The sequence below is a fragment of the Armigeres subalbatus genome, chromosome 2 (assembly GCF_024139115.2).
Source record: "Armigeres subalbatus isolate Guangzhou_Male chromosome 2, GZ_Asu_2, whole genome shotgun sequence".
Lineage (NCBI taxonomy): Eukaryota > Metazoa > Arthropoda > Insecta > Diptera > Culicidae > Armigeres > Armigeres subalbatus.
Window position 1 is genome coordinate 430,070,985 of NC_085140.1, and position 25,508 is coordinate 430,096,492.

The 25,508-nt window shown below is 40.7% G+C and overlaps 2 protein-coding genes across 2 annotated transcripts in view; one reads left to right on the plus strand and one right to left on the minus strand.

Moving 5' to 3' along the window:
- The first annotated feature begins 417 nt into the window (after nt 1-417).
- Nucleotides 418-17,180, plus strand: LOC134213559 (lysosomal alpha-mannosidase-like). Its single transcript, XM_062692711.1, has 3 exons — nt 418-782; nt 14,181-16,682; nt 16,739-17,180. Exons 1-3 carry the CDS (start codon nt 624-626, stop codon nt 17,108-17,110), a joined length of 3,033 nt encoding a protein of 1,010 aa, XP_062548695.1. The 5' UTR covers nt 418-623; the 3' UTR covers nt 17,111-17,180.
- The window catches only part of LOC134213558 (cGMP-dependent protein kinase, isozyme 1), a 123,661-nt gene continuing 115,284 nt past the window's right edge, over nt 17,132-25,508 (minus strand). Inside the window, exons 7-12 of the mRNA XM_062692710.1 lie at nt 24,930-25,032; nt 24,523-24,792; nt 23,993-24,444; nt 23,762-23,925; nt 17,621-17,806; nt 17,132-17,556 (exon numbers count right to left, since the gene is read on the minus strand). Coding sequence (XP_062548694.1) covers nt 17,394-17,556; nt 17,621-17,806; nt 23,762-23,925; nt 23,993-24,444; nt 24,523-24,792; nt 24,930-25,032 — 1,338 coding nt within the window. The 3' untranslated portion in view covers nt 17,132-17,393. The remainder of the gene's footprint in view (nt 17,557-17,620; nt 17,807-23,761; nt 23,926-23,992; nt 24,445-24,522; nt 24,793-24,929; nt 25,033-25,508) is intronic.

The window sequence follows — 25,508 nt, forward strand, 5'->3', positions numbered from 1 at the left end:
TAAACCGATTGCTTGATAAGGGCACGGAGGGTCGAAGCAGCTCGACAAATTAAGGTATTCTTCAAAAGCCTATGAAAAATCAATCATATTTAGGGTAATAAAGTAAACATCAATGTTACATGAATAAGCTTTTTTTTTCAAAAATAAGATAACAATGAGAAAACATCCATAATGATGAACTGCATTTATCAATGTAAACAGATGCGATCTTAGATGCTGGTAGGTATATGCTTCAAACGAAGCCAGTTATCTATGAGAATCACAACAATTGACTGAAATTGAGGGAACAATCGTATCGTTCTCGAGAAAGGCGGGATGCATCATCGTTTAAGTCCACCCGTTCCCATATTGCGACCCACGAGCGCCCGCCGATTGTCCCGTACTGAGGAGGTATAACACCCAAAGAGCCAGTAGTAAAATTGTTCAGTCTCGTTCGAAGGCTCGTCACGAGTGGATTCCCCCCGTTCGCTAGAGAGGTGTTATCGATTAAAGCTTGGGAAAAGCTGACGGTTCAGAAAGTGAAAGATTCTGCACGCTTGAAGGCGCATATTTTTTTGCTGATCTTTGAACTTTAGAACGGCTAAGTTCCAGCGGTTGTTCTGATAGCCAGGGCTTTGGAGGGGATGAGGTGTTTACGTTTGGCGCTGTTTGCCGCAGCGTTTTTATTATTGGGAGCAGCGGCCCGACCAGGCCGACGACATCGTGGCGGTAGATTGGTGCTGGATGCTCACCATCAGTGGAAGTACAACGAAATTAAACGTGATGCTAAATGTGGATATGAGGTAAGAATTAGATGCTATTAATTTGTTTTTCAAATTCGACAGAAGTATTAGAAATGATGGTCGTGGTCAACGGAAGTTTTGTGATCATACAACTAGAATTCATACAAACAATGTGATTCGAAGATCAATTTGTAAATTCGAAAAAATTGTTTTTTTTCACATTCGGTGCATGGACATTTGAAGATATCCTGTAAGAATAATTCCTGATCATAGCTTTATTTAGATAACAAACCAGTCTTTCGACGGCAACATGTTCATCTTCTTTATGTCCAAGTATTCCACTGGGAGAACTTGCTTTGCTTTTATCTTCATATAGCTATTCTCTGGACTCGAATTTATCGTTAGCCAGAAGAAATTGATTTTATAGCTTCTTCTTATTGGCATTACATCCCCACACTGGGATATAGCCGCCTCACAGCTTAGTGTTCATTAAGCACTTCCCAGTTATTAACTGCGAGGTTTCTAAGCCAGGTTACCATTTTTGCATTCGTATATCATGAGGCTAGCACGATGATACTTTTATGCCCAGGGATGTCGAGACAATTTCCAATCCGAAAATTGCCTAGACCGGCACCGGGAATCGAACCCAGCCACCCTCAGCATGGTCTTGCTTTGTAGCCGCGCGTCTTACCGCACGGCTAAGGAGCGCCCCTGATTTTATAGCCAAAAACATAAATTTTATAGCCGTGCTCTGATATCAACTTAGGTATCAAAACATGTTGCTTGAAGTGCATGATGTCCATAATGTTTATATCCTGATAGACTGTTGACTCTGAAGTGATTGATCAATCAATGCATTCTTTGCTCACTTAGAAGCTGTGGTCAAAAGCAGGTGTTGCATGGCTATATCATTACGGGTAGACCAAAGTTTCCAGTAAGGCTTGTGAGCGAAAAAGTAGGATTACCAATCTTGAGATTGCGAATTCAATTCTCTGTCCGATAAAGGATGTTTTTGGATGGATAACATTCTTAAATCCCTGTGCAAAAAGTATCCATGTAGATGCTACATAAAATACATTTTCATGCAATGACAGGTATAGAAAAGTTTCCAATGCTTTGCTGTGGAAATGATAATTTATCTATATAAAACGTTTGTATGTATATTTGTATGTATGTTTGACCATTGACCGATTTCAACCAAATTTGAAGCACACATTTTATATATTATTTATCTTATTGTTATTGGGGTATTGGTTAGTTATAGATCAACCCCTTGGCCGAATTCAACCAAATTTGGCGAATTTTTTTTTTATCTAAAGGAGACGACGATTTTAACCAAATTTGGATCGTGTATTCTCTACCCAAAAGGAGACAATTATAGAGAGTTTAGGAGGCCCATTTGCAATGCGGGAGGTTATTGGGGTTATTGGGAATACAAACGATTTAGTAAAACTTCTGAACCCCTCAACCGATTTCCACAAACATTGGGACTCATATTCTTTAACTTAAGCAGATGATTATAGACGGGGTGGTACGGTCATTGAGAAAAAGGGGAAGATGTCTGGTAAGGTGGCTCAAAAAACATTTTTTTGATTGGCCGCCCTCTTATTCAGTTCTGTTTGATGCCCTGATGCTCTGGACAAAATTTCAGCCAAATTAACGTTTAGGCGGTGCTTAACTCGTTGAAAGTATATATGGGAAAATGTATGCAGAAACATAAAAAAACAGTTATTTGTAGTTAGACGGCACAATTTACGATGAAGAACTATGATACTCATTCAATTCTTGTAGAATTAAAAACAGAATAGTATGCTGAAAACCGCGAGAAGATTAGAGTTTATTAGGCAAAGATATTAGCATTTTACTGGAGTGTTAAATGGGTGAATTTATTTCTTTTCAAAAGTAAAAGAAACGAAAGTTGCTCAAACCCCCCTTAAGAGAAATGCCATTAACACCGCCGGGCAAACACTAATCTTTTCGCGGTATTATGCATTGTTTGTGGATGTTGCTGCACACATTTTTGCATGTAAACTTCTAACCACCCAAGCAACACGGTTAATCATAAATAAGTCTACCAAATATATTTATGACAAATTTGGATGCCTGGTATTTGATAATATCACTTCTTTATAACTCATGTAAAACGAAAAAAGCGCAAGAGGTGGAGTCAATATAAAACTCTTTCAAGTTGCATTTGATATATTTCAGGGACATTTTTATAACTTATTTAAAACGATTGTAAAAATGAAATACATTTCTGTAGATGCCATGACTGTTACAACTTTGAAACCTTACAGATCATATGTTAGATAAGGATGCATAAAAGGTGCATTTGTAATGTCTGCCTTAGTTTATGATAAGAAGAAAAGCTAATGAATGTTTACAATCATCATATCGGTCATATGTAAGCATATCTGTAAATTTTGTCGTGCGCTCTTTAATTTATTGTGAACATGAAGATTTTAGATCTCTATTTTCCAAGCGCCTCCTATAAACTGCAATATAATTCTTAGAAAATTGAAAAAAATGTTGTTCAATATATGGCCATATTGGTTTACCAATCTTAGGTATAGGGTTACCAAATGCAAAAGAACATTCCAACGAGTTGGGACTACATTTCTACAGAAGAAGCTTTCGGAAAATCAATCCAGTATGAGAATTGCAGGATATTATAATTTATGTCGCACGATATAAATCTACAATTCAATAATATAATTAAAACACATACATGGGTTCAATCAAAGGTAATTGCCTATTTCCGGGGATTAAACCACCCGGCTTGGACGTTAATTTACAATGTTATGAAAACTCATATGTGAATATGTACGTTATGTGGAAGATATTGATTTGGAAAATGTATTGGAGGTAACCACTTTCCCTTCGACGGGACTCGAACCCATGACCCTACAGTACGCTAGACTGGTGCTTTAACCAACTAAGCTACGAAGGACCTCCGTCGGCCTTCGCAACCTAGCGGCTACTGAACGAGTTCGAGATTCCCAAATTGGACGCATAGGCGCATAGGGAAATAGGCAATTACCTTTGATTGAACTGAACTTGAGTTGCGTGCTCTTTCCTACGCAATGCGGTCGGGTCTGAGCTTGACGACCGACTGGCAAATAGCTTACACAACCTCACTTGATCAGTACCGTTGCTGATGAAGAATGTGTATAGCCGCCAGACATTCTAAATACTCACGCTCCTCTAATGTGGACGTGTACAATACACATGTGGAAGTATTGGCTTGAGAAATGGATTGCGAGTGATTTGACTATGCGTCCAATTTGGGAATCTCGAACTCGTTCAGTAGCCGCTAGGTTGCGAAGGCCGACGGAGGTCCTTCGTAGCTTAGTTGGTTAAAGCACCAGTCTAGCGTACTGTAGGGTCATGGGTCCGAGTCCCATCGAAGGGAAAGTGGTTACCTCCAATACATTTTCCAAATCAATATCTTCCACATAACGTACATATTCACATATGAGTTTTCATAACATTGTAAATTCACATACATGGGTTAGTCGAAAAGGTTAACTATGTGAAACATTGTCGAATTTAAAATAAGCATAAATATGCAAAGTTATCCGATTATGGTAAAACCGGAACTATTGGACGCAAATACTTCTTCATCTGTCCTCATTCTAAATCTTTGATCGGTCTACGGGCACCGGAAATGTTCCTGGTTTTCCGAGAGTATGTTAAAAACGCATTTTTATTCTGCTTGTTATTTTAAGTGGCGTTTACTTTCATCATGTTTCATGTTTTCCCCAGCTACTATAACTTATTAGCCGAACAATGCTGGTTGCAGCTCAAGAATCCATCAAGAATACGCCATTCCCGTGAAATTTGGGTTGGGATCTTACTATACATTCTGAACGAATGTCTTTTTCGCAAAGCACTCCGAATCTGTTGCAAATTGGGTTATATTTAGAAAAATGTTCATATTCATGTTCATTTCAAACTTAAATAAATTAAAACTTTTTTAAAAATTAAATTTTATGACCTTGATTTTAATGACTGATTTTTTATCGCCCGATAAAGCCGATGAACACTGGGGATATGAGGAATTGGGTGACTACAGTTTCAAACTTCTGTATTTTCTCATTTATTTACATTTCTTGATTGATTGAAATATGGCAGCCCTATCCATGTCTGCAGTTTTTAAATTCTTGTGTTATATAAGTCTATTAAGTATCAGATTTAGAAAACTGAATTATAGCTCGCTGTGATTACATGGTATTAAATAAGTTTTTCGGTAACAATATCAAATCAAAGTTAGAAAATTTTGCGCTGTAATATAATTTCTGTTTATTGATGGTGGAAACTGTTGATCCAGTACAACTTGAATAATTGTTTTCGAATAAACAATTTAAAAAAGGTAAGCGAATATATGTAATGTACTTGTTGACGAGATGATAATCAGAGAACACGGACAAAGCATTCCGAATTTCATTTAACTAGCACTATAATCAAGACGTATATCATCTGGAAATATGGGTTTGCTAATTTCGTATAGTGATGTGCTGTAGAATTTCGGAACTGCTCATGTGAATAATTGGATGAAGCAGTAGTGCTTCGGATCGTGGCGTTTAAATTAAAATCAATAGTGTGCATAAAAAAGTACATAAAACATGAATTTAAACCTTCAACCATTCTGACGTTTTGTTTTATTCGTCTGTTGCAAATTGGTTTCAACATTACTGAGTAATAACAAAACACTTTGTTATGGTTTTATTTGAGTTATTAATCGGTAGGAATTGTGTATGACTGAAACCAAGTGTTTTAATGAGGTATTTTGAAACCATTGAATATAAGACTGAAAAGTGAAACATTGGGAACATCTTTATTACTAATTTGTAACTCGTAGTTACAATCAAACTGATATAAAACTCATTTAAAACCATTTTGAATATTTTTCTAATTAAATGATGTTGCATGTGTTGCTTGGGCAGCTTAGCACGAATTTCTCGAAGACATAACATACTTGCCAATAATATTTTTCCAAAAGTAACATTCCTCAAAAATGACACTGCCCTGAATATGACGTTTCCTTCAAAATGATACACCTCTGAAGGGAGCGGGCCATTGGCATAAAGCAATTGCCATAGCCATTTCCCGAAGTAAGGCGATGATGGTGGGATTGATCCCTTCTTTGAGAATAGGCGTTTTCCCGGAATAAGGCAATGGTGGATGTGGTTCCTTCTTTAAAAAGAGTCGTTTGCCCGGAATAAGGCAATGTTAGGTTTAATCCCTTCTTTAAAAATCAATGAAGTCTGTTTGTCAAGTCAAATGATGAAGTATCAACAACAAAATACAATTACCCTGTTGACCAATTAGTTTTATCATTTTCCTATTGTAAAAAAACTGCGAATCAAACTGGAAACTCCGAGCCAGGCCGGGTATAGACTTAGGCCGGAGTCTTTTCCATTCGGCTCGGTCCATGGCTGCACATCGCCAACCACGCAGTCTACGGAGGGCTCCCAAATCCACCTTTCTCGCTGCGCACCTCGCCTTCTTGTGCCCGTCGGATCGTTGTTGAGAACCATTTTCACCGGATTACAATCCGACATTCCGGCCATGTGTCCGGCCCACCGCAGTCTGCCGGCTATCGCTTTGTAAATGATGGATGGTTCTACCAACAATTGATGCAACTCATGGTTCATTCGCCTCCTCCACGTACCGTCCACCATCTGCACTTTCTTTTCGAAAACTCCCAGTGCGTGTTGGTCCTCCAGGAGCATCGTCCAGGTTTCGTGTCCGTAGAGGACTACCGGTCTAATGAGCGTTTTGTAGATTGTCAGTTTGATACGGCGGAGAACATTATTCGATCACTAGCGTCTTGCGAAGTCAAATGTATGTACGGCTTCCAGCCATGATGGGTCTCCGAATTTCTTTGCTGGTTTCATTTTCGGCAGTCACCACTGAGCGCAAGTACACGAATTCATCGACCACCACCGATATAAACTCGTGGTGGGTGGCTCACGCTTATCTCCTCTTGAACCTCTTCATATTATGCACTTCGTCTTCGTCGTGTTGATGATTAGTCCAAACCGGTTAGCTTCGCTCTTCAATCCGATGTAGGCTTCCTCCATCTTCTCAAAGTTACGTGCCATAATCGATTTAGTCAAATTTACGATCAAAATCGAATACATTTTAAACCGTTGATTTTGGATATTATTCGTTTACGGAGGACACATTTAAAACAGTTCTTAAACATAACTTTTGAGATGAATTTCTACATTTTCATGATCTTCTCCAGTTTAATATGTTGAGACAACAAAAACAAACAAAAAAATCTGGAGATAGCAAACCACTATCTTTCAAAATAAAAAAGTTTTCGTCACTTTTTTGAATTTTATTTAACTGAACTTTTTCGAGAATTCATGAGCTGACGATTATTTTGGGAATATAAAAATGTGAATTTGGCCGAAAAATTCCTAAGTCCAATCCAAGTTAATATGTAAGTTCTATTTTTTAGCCCTTCAGGAGCGTCGTACAAAGGAGGCCAACTTTCAGGAAAATAGTTTTCAACGACATACGAAAATTTAAAAAGTTTCAGACCTTCACATTGTTGTTATCACAATTTAAAAGAGTGATTCGGGTCATATTAACCCGAACAAGTTAGGAAGGATAACCAACTTTCCCGTGGCGTTAACGGAGATTCAGAGGATTCCTCGGTATATCATAGTAATAAGTGTCGACCGATTTTCCTCTCCTTATTCAAGAAGACGTGCCCGGCATCGTTGATGGTCTTAAGCTAATGAAACTACAAAGCATATACATTGAGAATGGTTTTCTAATCCCTAGAAGCTGTCCAACACTGCACTGTGCACACTGAACACTGTGCGTTCGTTCTGCAAGTCATTAAACTGCAATACTTTAATTCGATAATTGCAACAGTTTTGCAGTTTTTGCTGAATTTCAAAATGGTGTCAAAGTGTGACTTAGAGCCTTGCAAGCTGAATCGTAAACGTAAAGCTGAATCGTAAACATGTTGAAGTTATCGAACGGCTAGTATAAAATGCTTCCTTCAAATGATTATTGTACTAAAACTAGAGATCGGTCTGCTGTAAAAAAAAATTAGATAGATACGTAAACTTGCCTCTCACAAGTAATATGAAAAAAATATTAAAGATCATTCTTAACTTTTATGACATCATCGTTTTGTTTGAATAGTACATTTTACTCAATTTTTAGGATGTCCTATTTTTGAAGTAAATGAATCAGGCGCAATTTTGAGTAGGTCAGGCCTAGCGTATTCAATTCATATTTGATTGACTTTGAAGGCCTTTTAAGTGGTGGAAATAAATGGGATTGTACAAGCTCGTCTTATGACAAGTAAAGACATTCCACTAAAAAGCTCAAAATAATTGTTTTAGCCTTTGAAATACATAAATGTGAATATTTGAATATATGGATGAATTGTTTCTATTCAAAAGCGGAATCTGTGTCAAAAAGTCGAAGATCAAAAGGTCGAAGGTCAAAAGGTTGAAGGACAAAAGGTCGAAAGGACAAAAGGTCGAAAGGACAAAATGTCGAGAGGACAAAAGGCTGAACGACAAAAGGTCGAAAGGACAAAAGGTCGAAATGATAAACGGTCGAAAACAAAAGGTCGAAAGGATAAATGTCGGAAGGACCAAATGTCGAAGGTCAAAATGTCGAAAATCAAAAAATTGAAAGGACTAGGCCGAAATGACAAAAAGTCGAAGGAAAAGAGGGTCGAAAAAATAACAGAAGGTTGAATGAAAAACAGGTCAAAAAATCAATTTTGAACTCTGAACAATTAAACATTTTAAAATGGTTGGGCGTTAAAGGGTTTCTAATTGACTTCAAAACGAAACACAAACGATTACAAATCAAGTAAGGTAGCATCCATAAATTACGTAACGCTTAGAGGAGAGAGGGGTTGGGCGAAGTGTGACGATCAATACAAAGTTTTTAGATGTTTCTTACAAAAAGTGAGACATAGGAAGAGGGTGGGTTTTAAATGCCCAATTTTTGCTTTAAGTAATTATGGGATCTTCCCTAACGCAAATTTTGGCAATTCCATACCCCTCCTAACTTTACAGCGTAACGTAACGGTTTCTAATAATAAAAATAAATGTATTACAACAAGTTTTTTTTACGCAGTTGGAATTCATTAATTTCTCGGTTAACCCTTACTTTCACAGATTTTTAAATACCACCTGAATTTTCTTTGATTTTTTGTGATTTTTTTCGTGGGGTTAACTTATTGTTTCATTGGCTGTATATTCGTTTATAGTTACCTAAAAACAAATTTTGTGAACAAAAACGTATTATCTTTTGAGCACATAAAAATAAAATTACTGTCATTAGAAAATGGTATGTTAAGCTAAAATGATATATTTTGAATTATCATTTTGACAAATATGAGGGAAGAACTATTTTCAGGATTTACAATTAAAGTTAATAAAGCCTAGAAATACTTTGATAAAAATATTGATATGACAATACACCTCTGAAGAATACCTATGTTTTATCATAAGGAAAATTCTAGAATGAAATGTTTTCAAGTGTTTTTGGTATTTCATATGAGTATAATGCGAATAAATGCGAAACTCAAAAAAAAAAAACAGATTAATCCACCTAGCGGTGATGGTGCCTTTCTCGCGCAAAAAGGTAATGAATCGCCTGCTTTGAGCGTGCTTACAGCGGCACAGAAGGAGTTAACTTTCTGAAATCAGTATGGCGAAAGGCATCTACGGTTCGATTACTCGAAATTAAGCACCTTAATCGAAAAAATATTTGGTAGGCGTAGTAGCGGATACCATCCTTCATAACCGGTACCAAATAGTTTTTCATGAAAAGTTCCTAATCTTGAGAAAACCCGCGTTAGATGTCTTTCGCCATACAAGTTTCTGGAGGTTAACTCATGCTGGCTATTTTGCGCATATACTATAGCGCCGGGATGTGATAGCGGCGAGTAGAAAATCAGCCACTGCCAATAATTCATTAATGTAGCCATTACGCTCACACCTCGATGATGTACAAGAAAGGCAAAACAGTTACACCGTCTAATGTTATGATAGAAAATTTACACTAGTAGACGACAGATGGCGCTACCAAAAGTTTCTCGAATTCCCTATGTTCGAATTTTGACTTTCGGACAGTTTCATAGTACTATGAAACTGAACGAAGAGCATACTTACGCCTAAATGCGTGCAACACATACGATAGTACGATGAAACTCTTAATGAGAGCAAGCCACGGATAAACTTTAAAAATATTCATAGATGCAAGGCAATTTTTATAACACATTATTGTTCTATGTGACTATGTCTCATCACTATTCTTATATTATCTATTTTTAGCAAATCGCAATTATTATGAAATTCAAAAGTGATCAACAGCGTTTTAGTCTCTGTCGGATGCAACTTGTTGCAAGAAAATCGGTTAAGAGTTTCTATGAGAAAAATTGGCTAATGTTTTTTATGGCATTTTGTGCACACACACACACACACATACACACACACATACGCACACACGGACAGACAGACATTTGTTCAGCTCGTCGAGCTGAATCGATTGGTATATAACACTGTGGGTCTCCGGAGCTCTTATCAAAAGTTCGTTTTCGGAGTTAAATGAAAGCCTTTCGGTACAACTTTGTTGTACGAGAAAGGCAACAATATAAATAGAAGAAAGAAAAGAATCAACAATGCAAATAAGGTTAAAAACAAATAAATATTAATGTGCGAAACTCGAAAGATAAGCCTTTGATTAAAATATGGAAAAATTTAACAATAGAATATAATCAGGTGAATCACAAATAAATATAAATATGCGAATCTCGAAAGAACGGCTCATGACCAAAAGAAGGAAACAACAATGAAATATTATCAGGTAAAACATAAATGTGCAAAAGAATAGTTGATTAACACTCGACGTTTTGCCTAATTTTTTCGACCTTCGACCTTTTGCCCAACAACCGCAATTTCTATGTTTTGTTCTTTCGACCTTTTGTCTTTCGAACTTTTTACTTTCGACGTTTTGTCCTTTGACCTTTTTACTTTCGACCTTTTCTGGCGCTAACAGTATATGGCGTCCATATCAATATGTGCTCGACATGCGGTTAGCGGCAGTTTTGTCCTTAGATGTTTTTACTTTCCGTCTTTTGTCCTCCGACCTTTTGTCCTTCGACCTTTTGACTCAGATTTTTTGTTTCGACCGTTTAACCCTTCGACCTTTTGACCTTTCGACGTTTTGTCCTTTCGACCTTTTGATCTTCGACCTTTTGTCCTTCGACCTTTCGGCTCAAATTTTTTGTTTCGACCTTTTGACCTTTCGACCCTTTGTCCTTTCGACCTCCGACCTTTTGTCCTTCGACCTTTTGGCTCAGATTTTTTGTTTCAACCTTTTGACCCTTCGACCTGTCCTTTCGACCTTTTGACCCTTCGACCTTCTGACTCAGATTTTTTGTTTCGACCTTTTGACCCTTCGACCTTTTGACCTTTCGACATTTTATCCTTTCGACCTTTTACCCTTCGACCTTTTGGCTCAGAATTTTTGTTTCGACCTTTTGTCCCTTCGTCCTTTTGACCCTTCTACCTTTTGTACTTTCAACCTTTTGTCCTTTCGAACTTTTGTCCATCCGACCTTTTGTCCTTTCGAACTTTTGTCTTTTCGACCTTTTGACCCTTCAACCTTTTGACTCAGATGTTTTGTTTCGACCTTGTGTCTCGTCGACGTTTTGTCTTTCGACCTTTTGATCTTCGACCTTTTGACCTTTCGACATTTTGTCCTTTCGACCTTCTACCTTTTGGCTCAGATTTTTTGTTTCGACCTTTTGTCCCTTCGACGTTTTGTCTTTCGACCTTTTGATCTTCGACCTTTTGTCCTTCAACCTTTTGTCCTTTCGACCTTTTGTCCTTCGACCCTTTGGCTAAGATTTTTTGTTTCGAACTTTTGTCCCTTTGTCCTTTTGACCCTTCTACCTTTTATCCTCTCGACCTTTTGTCCCTTCGAACTTTTGTCCTTTCGACCTTTTAACCCTTCAAACTTTCGACTCAGATTTTTTGTTTCTACCTTTTGTCTTTTCAACGTTTTGTCCAATCGACCTTTGGACCTTCGATCTTTTGACCTTCGACCATTTGTCCTACAACCCAAAACCGAATAGATAAAAGTTTTGATAACCATATTTATCTGATTGAAATTATCGTAGCTGTGCATATTGCTTTAAATTCCACACAATGTGTTGATAATTTGCAACAGCATCAAATTGCATGAATTAGACGAGTATTTAATACAGTCCTACGGAACAAGATCTGTTTACTTCTAAGACATCATGTCGAGAGATAAACACAGATCATTCGGAAATAGCAATGAAATAATTCGGTAAAATCTTTATATAAAAACGAGGGGGAAGGGTCGTTTGGTCGAATACCGTTCGGCCGAATGCCACTAGGCCGAAAGTTGCTTGACCGAATATACCATTAGGCCGAAAGTCATTTGGCTGAAAGGTTCGTTTGGCCGAAACGGTCATTTGGTCGAAAGAGTCATTTGGCCAAATAGGACATTTGGTTGAATAAGACATTTGGCCAAATGGACATTTGACCGAATTGGTCATTTGAAAAGTGAAAAATTAGGAGTGAGAAGAGAGACGTCTCAATTCTAATTCCTCATTTCGCACTTCTCGCTGTGAAAAGTGAGAAGCACGAAATGAGTAGTGAGACGTCTCACTATCCACTTCACACTACTCACTTCTACAGTGAGAAGTGAAAAATGAGGAATGAGAATGAAGTGATGACGTCTGATGACTCTTTCGCCCAAACGACCCTTTCGGCCAAGCGACCCTTTCGACCAAATGACTCTTTCGGCCAAACGACTCTTTCGACCAAGCGACCCTCTCGGCCAAATGACCCGTTTGACCAAATGGCCATTTCGGTCAAATGACCCTTTCGGCTAAATGACTTTCGGCCTAATGGTCTGTTCGGCTAAATGACCCTATCCCTTCCAGAGTACCACAAGTCGAACAAAAGGCTTTCGGTGCAGTTTGGTAGATTGGAGACACGACACCTTCCATCCACTCCTGCGGCAAAACCTGGTCTTCCAAAACCTTGGTTACCCAGTACAGCACTCTAATCAGTGCCTCACCACCGTGTTTATACAGCTCTCCTGGTAGTTGGAATATGTGTGTCCTCCGCGTGTGCTCCCAGGTTCAGTATCATACCGCCATTGTTGTCTGCCACATTGATCTTCGTAGTGCTGCCGCCACCTTTGGATCACCTCACACTCGTTCGTAAGAAGGTTCCCGTTTATGTCCTTACACATATCAGGCTGTGGCACGTGGCCCTTACGTGAACGGTTCAACTTATCTCAGAACTTTCGTGTGTCATTAGCGCGGTAATGAAGTCGGTTCCCAGATCGTTGGTGGTGCCACAGCTTTGGTAGAAGGTAGCCGCTCGATGCCCGCTTTTCCACACTTTCTGTCCTGTCCAGCAGATTTCTTGCAGCGCTACGACGATGAAGTTGCGGAGATATAACTCATCGTAGAATATCCTGTACCAACTTGTGAAACCTAGCGACTTGCAGTTCCATGTTCCAAGTTTCCAATCGTGATCCTTTATTCGTCGCCTAGGTCTTTGCCGATTGTATCGAGTGGTATTATCTTCTATGTCGTTCGTAATAATTCTTTTCAAAGGCGGCGTATTGCGCCTGCGCAAACCTTCTGTCTCGTCGGAGGGCCGTCGTGTCAGGTTGGTTTAGCGTCCGACCTAACACCATGACTTCAATACCAAATTTTCAAAACGACTTATCTGCTTTCATAAACAAAGATTCAAACGTCGATTTGACGAATCTGATAGCACTCCCACGCAAACCAACACCATCAACACATAGGTGAAGGCTTCAGCTGATTTGGGTCTTGGGCTAGTGCGCTTTGAGCGGCACACGCTAGCTTTGGCGAATACACACAGCTTTTTATAGAAGTTTAACAGAGCCCGCTGTCAAACCCCACCACATCCTAGGCAGGCACCATAACTTGCACATGGCCTGGGGAAGGATCGTAAAGCCCTTGGACATAGTCCCTGCTGCCCCAATGACATACAAACCTCGAAGTTAATAAATGCGGTAAAAAGTTCGGTTTGACGCTATTGAGCATAATGTCACAAATATTGAATACCAAAACCCTTTCTCTCGATTCCTCCAAATGACCTTACCCAAAGTCGAGCAGTTATTTTTGTTTTTGATGCATTTCAGCCGAAGTGATAAGAGTCATAATATTATTGTCACTTTGAAGAGCAGGACTATCTTACAAACAAGTATTATATAACATAATTGAAAAGCACTCCAATTGTGAGGACAGTGACCATCTTCAATTGATATACCCACCTGATAAAGCTGAATTGGCACACTTCAAAAAAATGACACTCATCTAAGCAATTTTCCGCTAGTCATCTTATCAATCAACAATTTTCTAATTTTATTGTCTTCTAATCCCCACAGTCATGCCCAGCCCCGGTCGACGGTATGCTCAACGTCCATCTGGTGCCGCACAGCCACGACGATGTCGGTTGGCTCAAAACGGTCGATCAGTACTACTACGGTAGCAGCACCAACCACCAGCTGGCCGGAGTGCAGTACATTCTGGACTCCGTGGTAGAAGCCTTGCGCAAGAATCCCGAACGGAGGTTCATCTACGTCGAGTCGGCGTTCTTCTTCAAGTGGTGGGACGAACAGACGCCGGATATTCAGGAAGCGGTCCAGCAACTGGTGCAGGAAGGTCGACTGGAATTCGTCGGAGGGGCATGGAGTATGAACGATGAGGCTGCCTCCCACTATCAGAGTTTGATTGATCAGTTCACGTGGGGGTTGCGGCTGTTGAACGACACTTTCGGGGAATGCGGAAGACCCAGGGCTGGGTGGCAGATCGATCCATTCGGGCATTCCAGGGAACAAGCTTCAATTTTCGCGCAGATGGGATTCGATGGAATGTTCTTTGCTCGGCTGGATTGGCGGGATAAAAGCAAACGATTGGAAGATCAAACTGCGGAAATGCTGTGGAAATCGAGTGCCAATTTGGAGGATAGTGACGTGTTCACTTCGGTGTTGTACAATCATTACAGCGCTCCACCAGGATTCTGTTTCGACGTGTTGTGTAGGGATGATCCATTTGTAGATGGAAAATACAGTGCCGAAAACAATGTCAGGCAGAAGGTTGATGACTTCCTAACCTTCATTAACACTATGGCCACGAGATATCGATCAAACAACTTGATCATCACTATGGGCGACGACTTTAATTACATGGATGCCAATATGAACTTCGTAAACATGGATAAACTCATTAAGTACACTAACGAACGTCAATCAACTGGTTCGAACGTAAACCTGCTATACTCGACTCCTACTTGCTACCTCAAAGCCGTTCACGATGAAAACTTAACTTGGCCAACCAAGACGGACGACTTCTTCCCGTACGCTTCCGATCCGCATTCGTACTGGACGGGTTATTTCACATCTCGTCCAACTTCAAAGCGTATGGAACGCCAGGGAAACCACTTGTTGCAAGTTTGTAAGCAACTGACAGCCCTCAACCCCACTGCCGAAGGGGAAAAACATTTGACTGCCCTCAGGGAAGCTATCGGTGTCATGCAGCACCACGACGCTATTACCGGAACAGAGAAGCAACACGTCACCGATGACTACTCGCGTATGCTCCATGTAGCCTTCGAAGCCTGTGAAATCAACACAAATGATGCTCTTCAGGCACTGTCCAAAAGCGAGTTGAAGTTCGAGTCGTGCAATTTGCTCAACATCAGTCAGTGCGAGGTTTCCGAAACTAAAGAAAACTTCGTAGTCACATTGTACAATCCGCTTGCTCAGGCCAACTACAAGTACGTGCGGCTGCCAGTTACAGGAAATAGCTACGTAGTGAAAGACCACCAGGGTTTTGAAATTCCAACTCAAATGGTTCCTATGCCACCGCCAGTCGCAGATCTTTTCTATCGAACTGGACTATCTACGCAGGAGCTGGTCTTCCTCGCTAATGATGTTCCCCCGATGGGCTATCGATCCTATTACGTAACAGAAACATATGACGCAGTTCCACCGCAGGAAAGAAAAACTAAGAAGGACACAGTAAGCATCGGAAACAACCTTCTCACGCTCAATTTCGACGAAAACGGTTTCCTCAGTACGATCAAGATCGGCGATGACACCCATCGGTTACAGCAGGACTTCCTGTACTATGAGGGTGCTTACGGAAACAACGAAGTTTTCGAGAACCGATCATCCGGAGCATACATTTTCCGACCGAACAGCACTGGACTGCATGCTGCCCAATCGGTTGAACTGACCGTCATCGAGGGCGATCAGGTGCAGGAAGTCCACCAGCGGTTCAACGAGTATATCAGTCAGGTGATCCGTGTGTACGACAACGAGATGCAGGTAGAGTTCGAATGGATGGTGGGTCCGATTCCGATCGACGATGGCAAGGGCAAGGAAATCATCACCCGATACTATTCGGATATACAGTCGGAGGGTGTGTTCTGGACGGATTCCAATGGACGTGAGATGATGAGGAGGGTGAGGAACCAACGCGAGACGTGGGACTTGGAACTAATGGAACCTGTTGCCGGCAACTACTACCCAGTGACCACGAAGATAGCTCTGGAGGATGACAGTCTGCGAATGGCCGTATTGAATGATCGCGCTCAAGGTGGTACCAGCATGGAGGACGGAGTCATTGAATTGATGGTGCACCGTCGACTACTGCGAGATGATGCGTTTGGTGTTGGAGAGGCCTTGAACGAAACGGCATACGGAGTCGGGTTGATTGCACGAGGCAAACACTACTTGCTAATTGGATCAAAGGCTCCACAGATTACGCCTATCCAGGTCCGGGAACGTGTCCTGCAGAATCGCGTTATGCTGTCTCCTTGGTTGTTCGTTAGCGATGCAACTGATGTGTCTTTCGATCAATGGCAGTCCAACTTTGTCAATATGGTAAGTTGTCGAAACTGGTTAGGAAATATTGAAGTTACATTTATTTTTATTTTTAGTACTCGACAATGATAGCCTCACTTCCGGCAAACGTCAACCTACTAACGTTTGAGGCTTGGAAACAACCAGCGACTTACCTTGTTCGTTTCGAGCACTTGTTCGAAAAGAACGAAGACTCGTTGTATTCGGCTCCCGTCACATTGGATCTAGAAGTTGTGTTTTCCGAATTCGAGATCGTCGATGTTCGAGAAACGACGCTGGCTGCAAATCAATGGAAAGAGGACAGTTCTCGTCTGAAGTTCTATGCGGATCCTGTTCCGGTTCCTGAAGAAGTCACCCGGAAGAACACAATAAACAAAATGAACAGTATGGAGGTTGAGTTGACACCCATGGAAATTCGTACATTCGTAATTCAAATGAATAAGAAGTGAAATAAAATGAACACAGTAAGATAAAGCTCATCAAAATAGTCAAGTACTTTATTAAGAGGGACACATAAATCGTGCGCGACTCTACAAACAATTTGAGAAATTTAATATACATAGCTCCTAACATAATCTAAGGCCTTGAGGTTCCTACAAGTCAACCTGGTGACTCTAATTTCTAACATATCATCTAGATTTGTTTTTTGGGTAAAGCTCATCATTTGAAGATACTCTGACGCATCTGATTAGCATCATTATACTGCACCTATATTGCTCATCATATATACAATTAGAACTCCTCGTCCCAACCGGATACCTCGTCCGGAGGCACGCTGGTGTCCGCTGGAAACACGTCGAAGTTGGACATGTCCAGCGGACCTTTGAGTTTCGGTTGCAGTGGAGATTTGAGCGTTTGATTGGTGAGGCCTTCCCAGTCGAAGCCTTGGAACCATCTGGAAAATAAAGTTCAAGAATTATCGTTTCCAAGTGTTTTCGCGATGAATGGGCAATTCGTACTTGTGCTTCTTAATATCCTGGATGCCACCTCGCTGGTAGCCCAACCGTTCCGTGGGGATATCCCGGCAGAGTCGTTTGATCAGGCTGACTGCCCCACGGGACATGTGCTTCGGGAAGTTCACCATGTCGATGCCCTTCAGGATGATGTTGTACGTTTTCATTGGGTCGGCTGCAGCGAAGGGCGGTCTGGAATGGAAGTAGAATAGCATGAAAATAGTTTGGAAAAGACGAGAGAACCTTCAGAGTTTGTAATTTGTGTGTTTATGTACTGTCTGAAATTTGGTTGAGTGCCTTATCGGTGAGGGCATAATTATCAAGCCTGATGAGGTGAGTTTGGTCCCAGATCCGGTTTGACCGGAAGCCATTTGGCCGAATACCACTTAGCCGTGTAACATGTTAGGCCGAGAGTTATCAATCCAAATTCACCTGTCATAAGACGAGTTTAAACAATCCCATTGAATTCCACCACTTAATTGTATCCTGACAGATACGTATTTCGACCTCAACAGTAAGGCCGTCTTCAGTGTCTTGTACTTGACTCGACTTGATGGGATTGGGATTGTTTAAACTCGTCTTATGACAGGTGAAAACATTCCACTAAAAAGCTCAAAATAATTTTCTTATCAAAATCCAAATTCCTTTTGATCGATTTGGACGTTTGGCCGCAACGGTAAATAGGCCGAAAACGTACTTGCCGAAAATGCCATTTGCACGAAAACGATATACGGCCGACCTGGTCATTTGGCCGAAAAAGTCGTTTAGTCGAAAACGTCATTAAACTGAATATGTCGTTACCTGAAATGGTTTTGGTCGTTTGGCCAAAAGCCGACAATGTCGTTTGACCACAATGGACGTTTGGCAGAACGTCTTATTTTCAACTTCTCATCTCTCACCTCTCAATTCTCGCTGTGAAAAGGAAGCAGTGTGTAGTGCAAGTTGTAGAGTAAGAAGTGAGAAGTGAGATGTCTCACTTCTCATTTCCCACGATTGGCGAAACCGATCGTTCAGCCAAAACAAGTCGTTTGGTTGAATAGGTGATTTAGCCGAAAATGCCAAAATGGTCATTTGACAGAAAGTACCATTTGACCGAATGGGTCAAAGGAGAAGGGTCGATTGGCTGAACCCATTCGGCCGAATGCCACTAGAATGAACACACCATTAGGCCGAACGGGTCATCCACCCGAATAGATCATTAGGTCGAATATATAATTTGGCCGAATAGGTCATTTGGTCGGATAGGAGATTTGGCCGAACAGATCATTTGCTGAATAGGTCATTTGGCCGAACAGGTCATTTGGCCGAACTGGTTACTTGGCCGAATAGGTCATTTGGTCGAACAGGTCATTTGAAATGGGAAGTGTCATTTGGGCGAAACCCATTCGGCCGAAAGCCATTTGGCCGAATGCAACTAGGCCGAACAAACCATTAGGCTTAAACCCATCTAGCTGAAAGTCATTTGGCCGAATAGAATATTTAGCCGAATAGAACACTTCGTCAAATAGGACATTTGGCCGAATAGGACAGACTTCTTACTACTCACTCCTCATTTATCACAGTGAGAAGTGAGAAGTGAGACATCTCAATTCTCACTTCTCACTGTAAAAAGTGAGAAGCGCGGAGTGAGTAGTGAGACGTGTTATCACTGTAAAAAGTGAAAAATGAGAAGTGAGTAATGAGATGTCCCTTTCCTCACTGCTGATAACTCACTATTCACAATGAAAAGTGAGAAATCAGGAGTGAGAATAAGACGTCTTACTTCTTACTCCTCATTTCTCACTTCTCACTGCTTAAAGTAAATAGAGCGGAGTGAGAAGTGATACGATTCACTACTCACTTTCCACAATAAAAAGTGGGTATTAAGTAGTGAGAAGTAAGACGTCTCACTTTTCACTACTTATTTCCCACTTCTCATTATGAAGAGTAAACGGTGGGAAGTGACGAGTAAGACGTCTCACTACTCACTTCTCATTTTTCACTTCTCACTGCAAAAAGTGAGAAATGAGAATTGAGTAGTGAGGCATCTTATTTCTTACTTCGCACTCCTCACTTGTCACAGTAGGAAGTGAGAAGTGAGACGTCTTACTTTTCACTATTTATTCCTCACTTCTCATAATAAAGAATGAGTAATGCGAAGTGAGTTGTCTCACTTTTCACTTCTTATTTCTTACTTTTTACAGTGAGAAGTGAAAACTAAGAAGTGAATAGTGAGATGTCTCACTTCTCACTTCGCACAACTCACTTTTCATAATGAGAAGTGGGGAATAAGTAGTGAAAAGTGAGACGTCTCATTACTCACTTTTCACAGTGAAACGTCTCACTTCCAATCCTAATTTCTCACTTCTCACTTTTCACAGTGAGATGTGAGAAATAAGTAGTGAGAAGTGAATAATGAGACGTCTCACTATTGAGTTCTTACTCCTCATCTCTCACTTTTCACTGTGAAAGTGAATAGTGCGAAGTGAGAAGTTGGACGTCTCACTACTCACTTTTCACAGAGAGAAGTGAGACAAGGCACTTCTCACCACTCATTTCGCACTTATAACTTCTCACTTCGTAAAGTAAAAAGATGAAAGTGAGATGAGAGACGCCTCTCTAGCAGCGTAACTTGTTTCAATACGGAACAATTCACTGTGCTGCAACTGAAAAAGCAATCGTTACTTATGTTCCATCAAATATAACTCTCTTGCAATCTTAAAAGCGCAAGAGTTGGAGCCAATGAAAACATCCTTCGAATGCAATAAAATTGCAATAATGTTGCAAAATACTACCGCATAAAAAATTTAAAAAAATACAAAACTGGATTCAATTTATGGATCTTGTAATTGACAGTCCTTCACTCTACCACAGTACCATTCAACACTTCGAAGGGACTGCATGTTTACTAAGCATAAAACCCATACGATTCAAAAGTTTGGTACTCGGGTTTTCTGTTACTTGATTGCATCATCATCGGAATGAATTGTGAGTTGTCAACAGTGAAGAGAAATGTCATTTCGATGTCATGGAACGTCATTTGAAATTATGTTTTCCATATAAACATGTAGCCCTTAAAGGACCCGAAAACTTTTTCTAACAGGTTAATTCTCTAAATATCATATTGGCGGCGTGAGAACCGAATTAGTGTCAAATGACATTAATGTCATGACATTCCGTGACATTTTCAAATTTCGCTCTCACGACTCACACTTTGTATTTAGAACAATGATCTGTTCGACAAAGTTCTAGGACCAGGGTTCGTAATGCTCACTCAATCTCAGGAGCACAGGATGCTCCCTCAGCCAAATTTTCGGGGAGAAATCGCTTTTCGGGAAAGAAAAACAGCCTGGAGAGTGATAACCATTTTTCGCTCACTTCGATTGCCGCCGAACGTTGGTTTGTTCTTTTTCATTCATATTCGAGTCTTTTCGTGGCACCATAAATGCAAATGGTAGTAGCTTATGTGGACCAAATAACTTAACGCTTTCATACAGATGCCGTGGTGGTGTGGCTAGAGTAAGCGCATCCCCACAGCTATTATTGTTACTATTTTGGGTTCGAATCCCGGCGCGGCCATACAATTTTATAATTGTTCTGCGATAATTCTCGCGAAAAGTGAGTGAGAGGTAAAAGTGATGAAACGAAAAAGGATTTTCATCTAATAGGCAAGATTTTCGTTTATCTTCCCAGGCTAATTCTGGAGAAAGATTGATGGGTGAAAGATGATCCTCAACATAAACAAAGAAAAAAGATTCTCCCTTGGCCCGAAAAACGCTTGCTTTGGTCTCATTGAAACGAAAAGTCGAAACCCTGTCTAGGACCCTTTAATCAAAAAATCTTAACTCTAAATTACTTTTCAAAAAAGTAATTAGGAAAAGAGTAATAGCAATGCCATGACATTTTTTGACATTTCCCATCACTGGTTGTCAAACGTTGAGCGATTCTCAACCAAACATGAAGCTTCTCTCAACTTTTCTGGAACTCCTTTTCAAACTAATTATTTTATTTGGAGAAATGCATCAATGTTACGTGGTACATAATATGCAACTTGACATTTTTGTTCCATGCAGCAACATGCAGTGCAGCATTGTTTGTTTGATACCAACTACCAAACACGTGTTGCATTGCAATGTTAAGGTCACTCCTGACGGAATCCAATTTTCAAAGTAGTCGCGTTTTCAATACCGAAGCAACGCTCAACTGTCATTTTTATTTTTTCACGCATGCTACGACGCAGCAAAGCTGAAAAACTAAAAATGACAGTTGTGCGTTGCTTCCGAATCGAATGGTGTGCCCTTGAAAACGTGACTACTTTGAAAATTGGATTCCGTCAGGAGTGACCTTAAGGAAGCATTGATCCGAATTCGACTATGTTTGACATCTTCATGCAACTTTCTTGTGATTTGATGTTTTGTCAATGCCTTTAATGAAACTGAATGGAAACAAAATGCTTTTTAGAAGATGTTGCTCGTGCTACTTGGGCGGCCAAATGACCTTTTTGGCCAAATGTTTTATTCGGCTATATGACCCTTTCGGCCAAATGACTCTCGGCCTAATGGTCTGTTCGGCCAAATGGTATACTGCCTGATCGCATATTAGTTCCATATGAAAAAACTTCAAATGGAGAAAATGAGGAACAAACATCGAGCCTACTTGTCCCATCTTGAAAATGACCGCATATGAGTCCCATTATCAACGAAAAAGGCACTCATATGCATTTTTCAGCTGGGACAAACTGGCTTGATAATTTTTTCGACTTTTCCTGAACAAACATTCCTATGGATCATTTGCATTCGATAATACTATGATGAAAATGATCGTTACAGGTGCTAACTCGACGACGAACGACGAACATTAATATGGGACTGATATGCGATCATAGGCAGTATATTTGACAAAACAACTTTCGCTTCCTTCGGTAAAATGGCACTCGGCCGAACGGTATTTCACCATCACCGAATGTTTTCACTTCGCACTTCACACTTTTCACATTGATACGTGAGAAGTGTAAAGTAAGGAATGAGAAAATGGGGTGAGAAATTAGACTTCGACCTTCTTATTCTTCATTTATCATTTCTCACTTCTATTTTCTTACTTCTTTCTTCGCACTTCTCACAATTCACAGTGACGGTTCATTTTTAGCTTCATATTTGTCTCACTTCTCTGCTACAGACCCCAATCGATTTTAGTAACATTAAATTTTGGCAACATTCGGCAACAAAGTCATTTGATTTTGTTAACTTCCATTTTTGGCCACAAAACCATTTGATTTTGGCAATATAATTTTTGTTTTATTTTTGAAATTGATTATAAGCCGCATAAATCTCATAATCCACGTAAAAAACTAGATAAAATCCAGAAAACAACGCTTACATGTGAAGTATTATGACTAATCATGACTGGCAACATAAATATAAACACTTGTAAGGACGTGGCCAGTTGTTTAGAGAAAATCGAACCTTCCTAATTATAGATTATGGCAAAATTATAACAATGACCGTGGATATTTTTATCTCTGCAACTCCATTTTCGATTTGTGCAAGGGTTCTTGTTATGCTATGCTAATTAATTTTGACAAACTTGTTGCCAAAATCAAATGGGGTTTGCATCATTAACTACTTCATCCTTTCCGCATTCACTACTGTTCGGCAAAACGACATTTCGACAAATGTCAATTTCGGCCACACGGCATTTCAGCTAAATAACCTATTTCCCAATCGATTTTTTCGACCCAATCACCGGTTCGGCCAAACGACATTTTCGACCAGTTGATCCTTTCTGCCTAACGACCGTTTTGGGAATACGACATTCGGCCGAATAACTTCTTTTTAGGAGGGTAGGGGGAATATGGCGAATGTCCACCGTATAACCCGTTCGGCAAAATGCCAAACGGCATTTTCGAAACACCAGAAAGATGGCCAGTTCGATCAAAAGCCTTCGAAATGTGATTCATAATGCTTTTTTTGAAAAATCATGAAGTTACATTCCTACGTGCAAAGGTATAGGGGTGACACAAAGTCTTTTTAGAAATTATAAACACAGGACTAAGGCCCAATGTTTAGTAAAGAACTATAAATTCAATGTAAGTGCCATTGATTTTGAATCAGTATCTTCAGCTCAGTTACTTCTTGGCAAGCCACTATTCGAACGACATAATTTACTTACATTCCCGTCAGCAGTTCGTGTATGAGCACTCCAAGCGCCCAATAGTCCACCGAGCGATCGTGACCTTTGTTTAGCACTATCTCCGGTGCTACGTATTCTGGCGTTCCACAAAACGTCCATGTCTTACTACTATAGCCAATAAACTTGGCAAATCCGAAATCCACCTGAAACGAAAAATCAAAACCATATAACTTTCCAGCAGTTCCATTTAATTCCACCATCGGCAATTACCAGCTTCACATATCCTTTGGAATCCAGCAGCAAATTCTCCGGCTTCAGATCCCGATACACGATCCCCCGAGCGTGCAAAAACTCGAACGCCTTCAGCACACACCCCACAATAAATTTGGCGGTCGCGTCCTCAAAGTACAACCTGTCCCGCAGGATCGTCCAAACCTCGCCCCCCAAACAAGCCTCCAGCAGCATGTACACGAATTTATCGTCCCGGTAGGTCCGGTACAGTCGCGTAATGAACGGACTGTGGCAAGCCAGCATAATTTTCCTCTCGCTAAACACGTGCTCCTGCTGTTTGGTGTCGACGATGTGTTTTTTCTTCATGCACTTAAGGGCGAACACCTGCACCACACCGCTTCGCTCCAGTTTGACTAGTTCCACGCGTCCGAATCCGCCCACTCCGAGCGTGCCAACCACGTTCAGATCTCTCAATTCGACATCCATCAGTTCTGAAAATTGCAACTCATTAGTGGTGCCCCGTTAGTTGACGCTGAAAAGTTCTAAATCTGTATCCATTCCATCCCCACCTGGTTTGACGGTATCCAGGGACGACGGTCGGTTATTGTTTTCCAGATTGCGGAATGCCAGCACCCGCTGCTCGTCGCCGTAGTCCTTCTCGTGCAGCTCGCACAGGTCTCCGATGTGTTTGGTGAAGGACTCTCGGTCCAGCGTGAGGCACTCGACGCCCGGGGCCATCGCGATGATGTTGGCCGTCCGTTTGTCCTCCTTGATGAGGGCCTTCTCGCCGAAGTACTCCCCGCGGCCCAGGATGCGTATCTCCTCCTCGACGGAGCCTCCTGCGGAACAACCAACAGTCAGATGGTGCGGTTAATTGGCGATGACACTGAGCGCTTTGGGTGCTGAGTGGGCGAATGGGTAATGGAGGAATGAAAAGTGGGATGAAAGAATGGATGCTGACTGGTTGGATAATTACCCGGCAGACGTTGAGTCACCTTTACCGTGCCCTGACTGATGAGGAAGAACGAATCACCGGCAGCTCCCTGGCGGATTATGTATGCTCCCGCTGGGTAGAATTCCTGAGGTTGAGATTAATATTAGTTTTCTAACGAATGGGTATAGGTATCTAATGTGTACATGTATTTTAATCCAGTAACAAAGAATGTGCATTTCGCAATAGATGATAACGACGTTTTAAGGGGAGCAGTTTGAAAATGGTTGGATCGCCAAGATAATTGGCTTGGCATGATAGAGTTTCTTATTGTCATCCTGATTCATAAGTTCTAATTTACATATACATACATTTGTATAGATTAGATATTTAACTACTACTGGAGGATGGTCAAATCGTCATATAAGTACTAACATGTTCTAACATATTATACAGGGGTTAGACAAAAAAGTTGAGATAGGCAAAACTTTGTTGAAATCCAAATCAGCATTACTTTGCGTAAACTAATCCGTTTTAATAAAACCGAGACCATCAGAAGCGGACAGTCTTCTAGTATTCTGTTCCGATTCAAAATTGCAGATCGGTCATTGGGCATCCGGGTTC

What these genes read in the sequence shown, in the direction of transcription:
- LOC134213559 (XM_062692711.1), top strand. Translation starts at nt 624, where the DNA reads ATGAGGTGTTTACGTTTGGCGCTGTTTGCCGCAGCGTTTTTATTATTG. An exon ending in ATGCTAAATGTGGATATGAG is followed by an intron (nt 783 to 14,180) that starts GTAAGAATTAGA and finishes TAATCCCCACAG; the next exon opens with TCATGCCCAGCCCCGGTCGA. An exon ending in AGTCCAACTTTGTCAATATG is followed by an intron (nt 16,683 to 16,738) that starts GTAAGTTGTCGA and finishes TTTTATTTTTAG; the next exon opens with TACTCGACAATGATAGCCTC.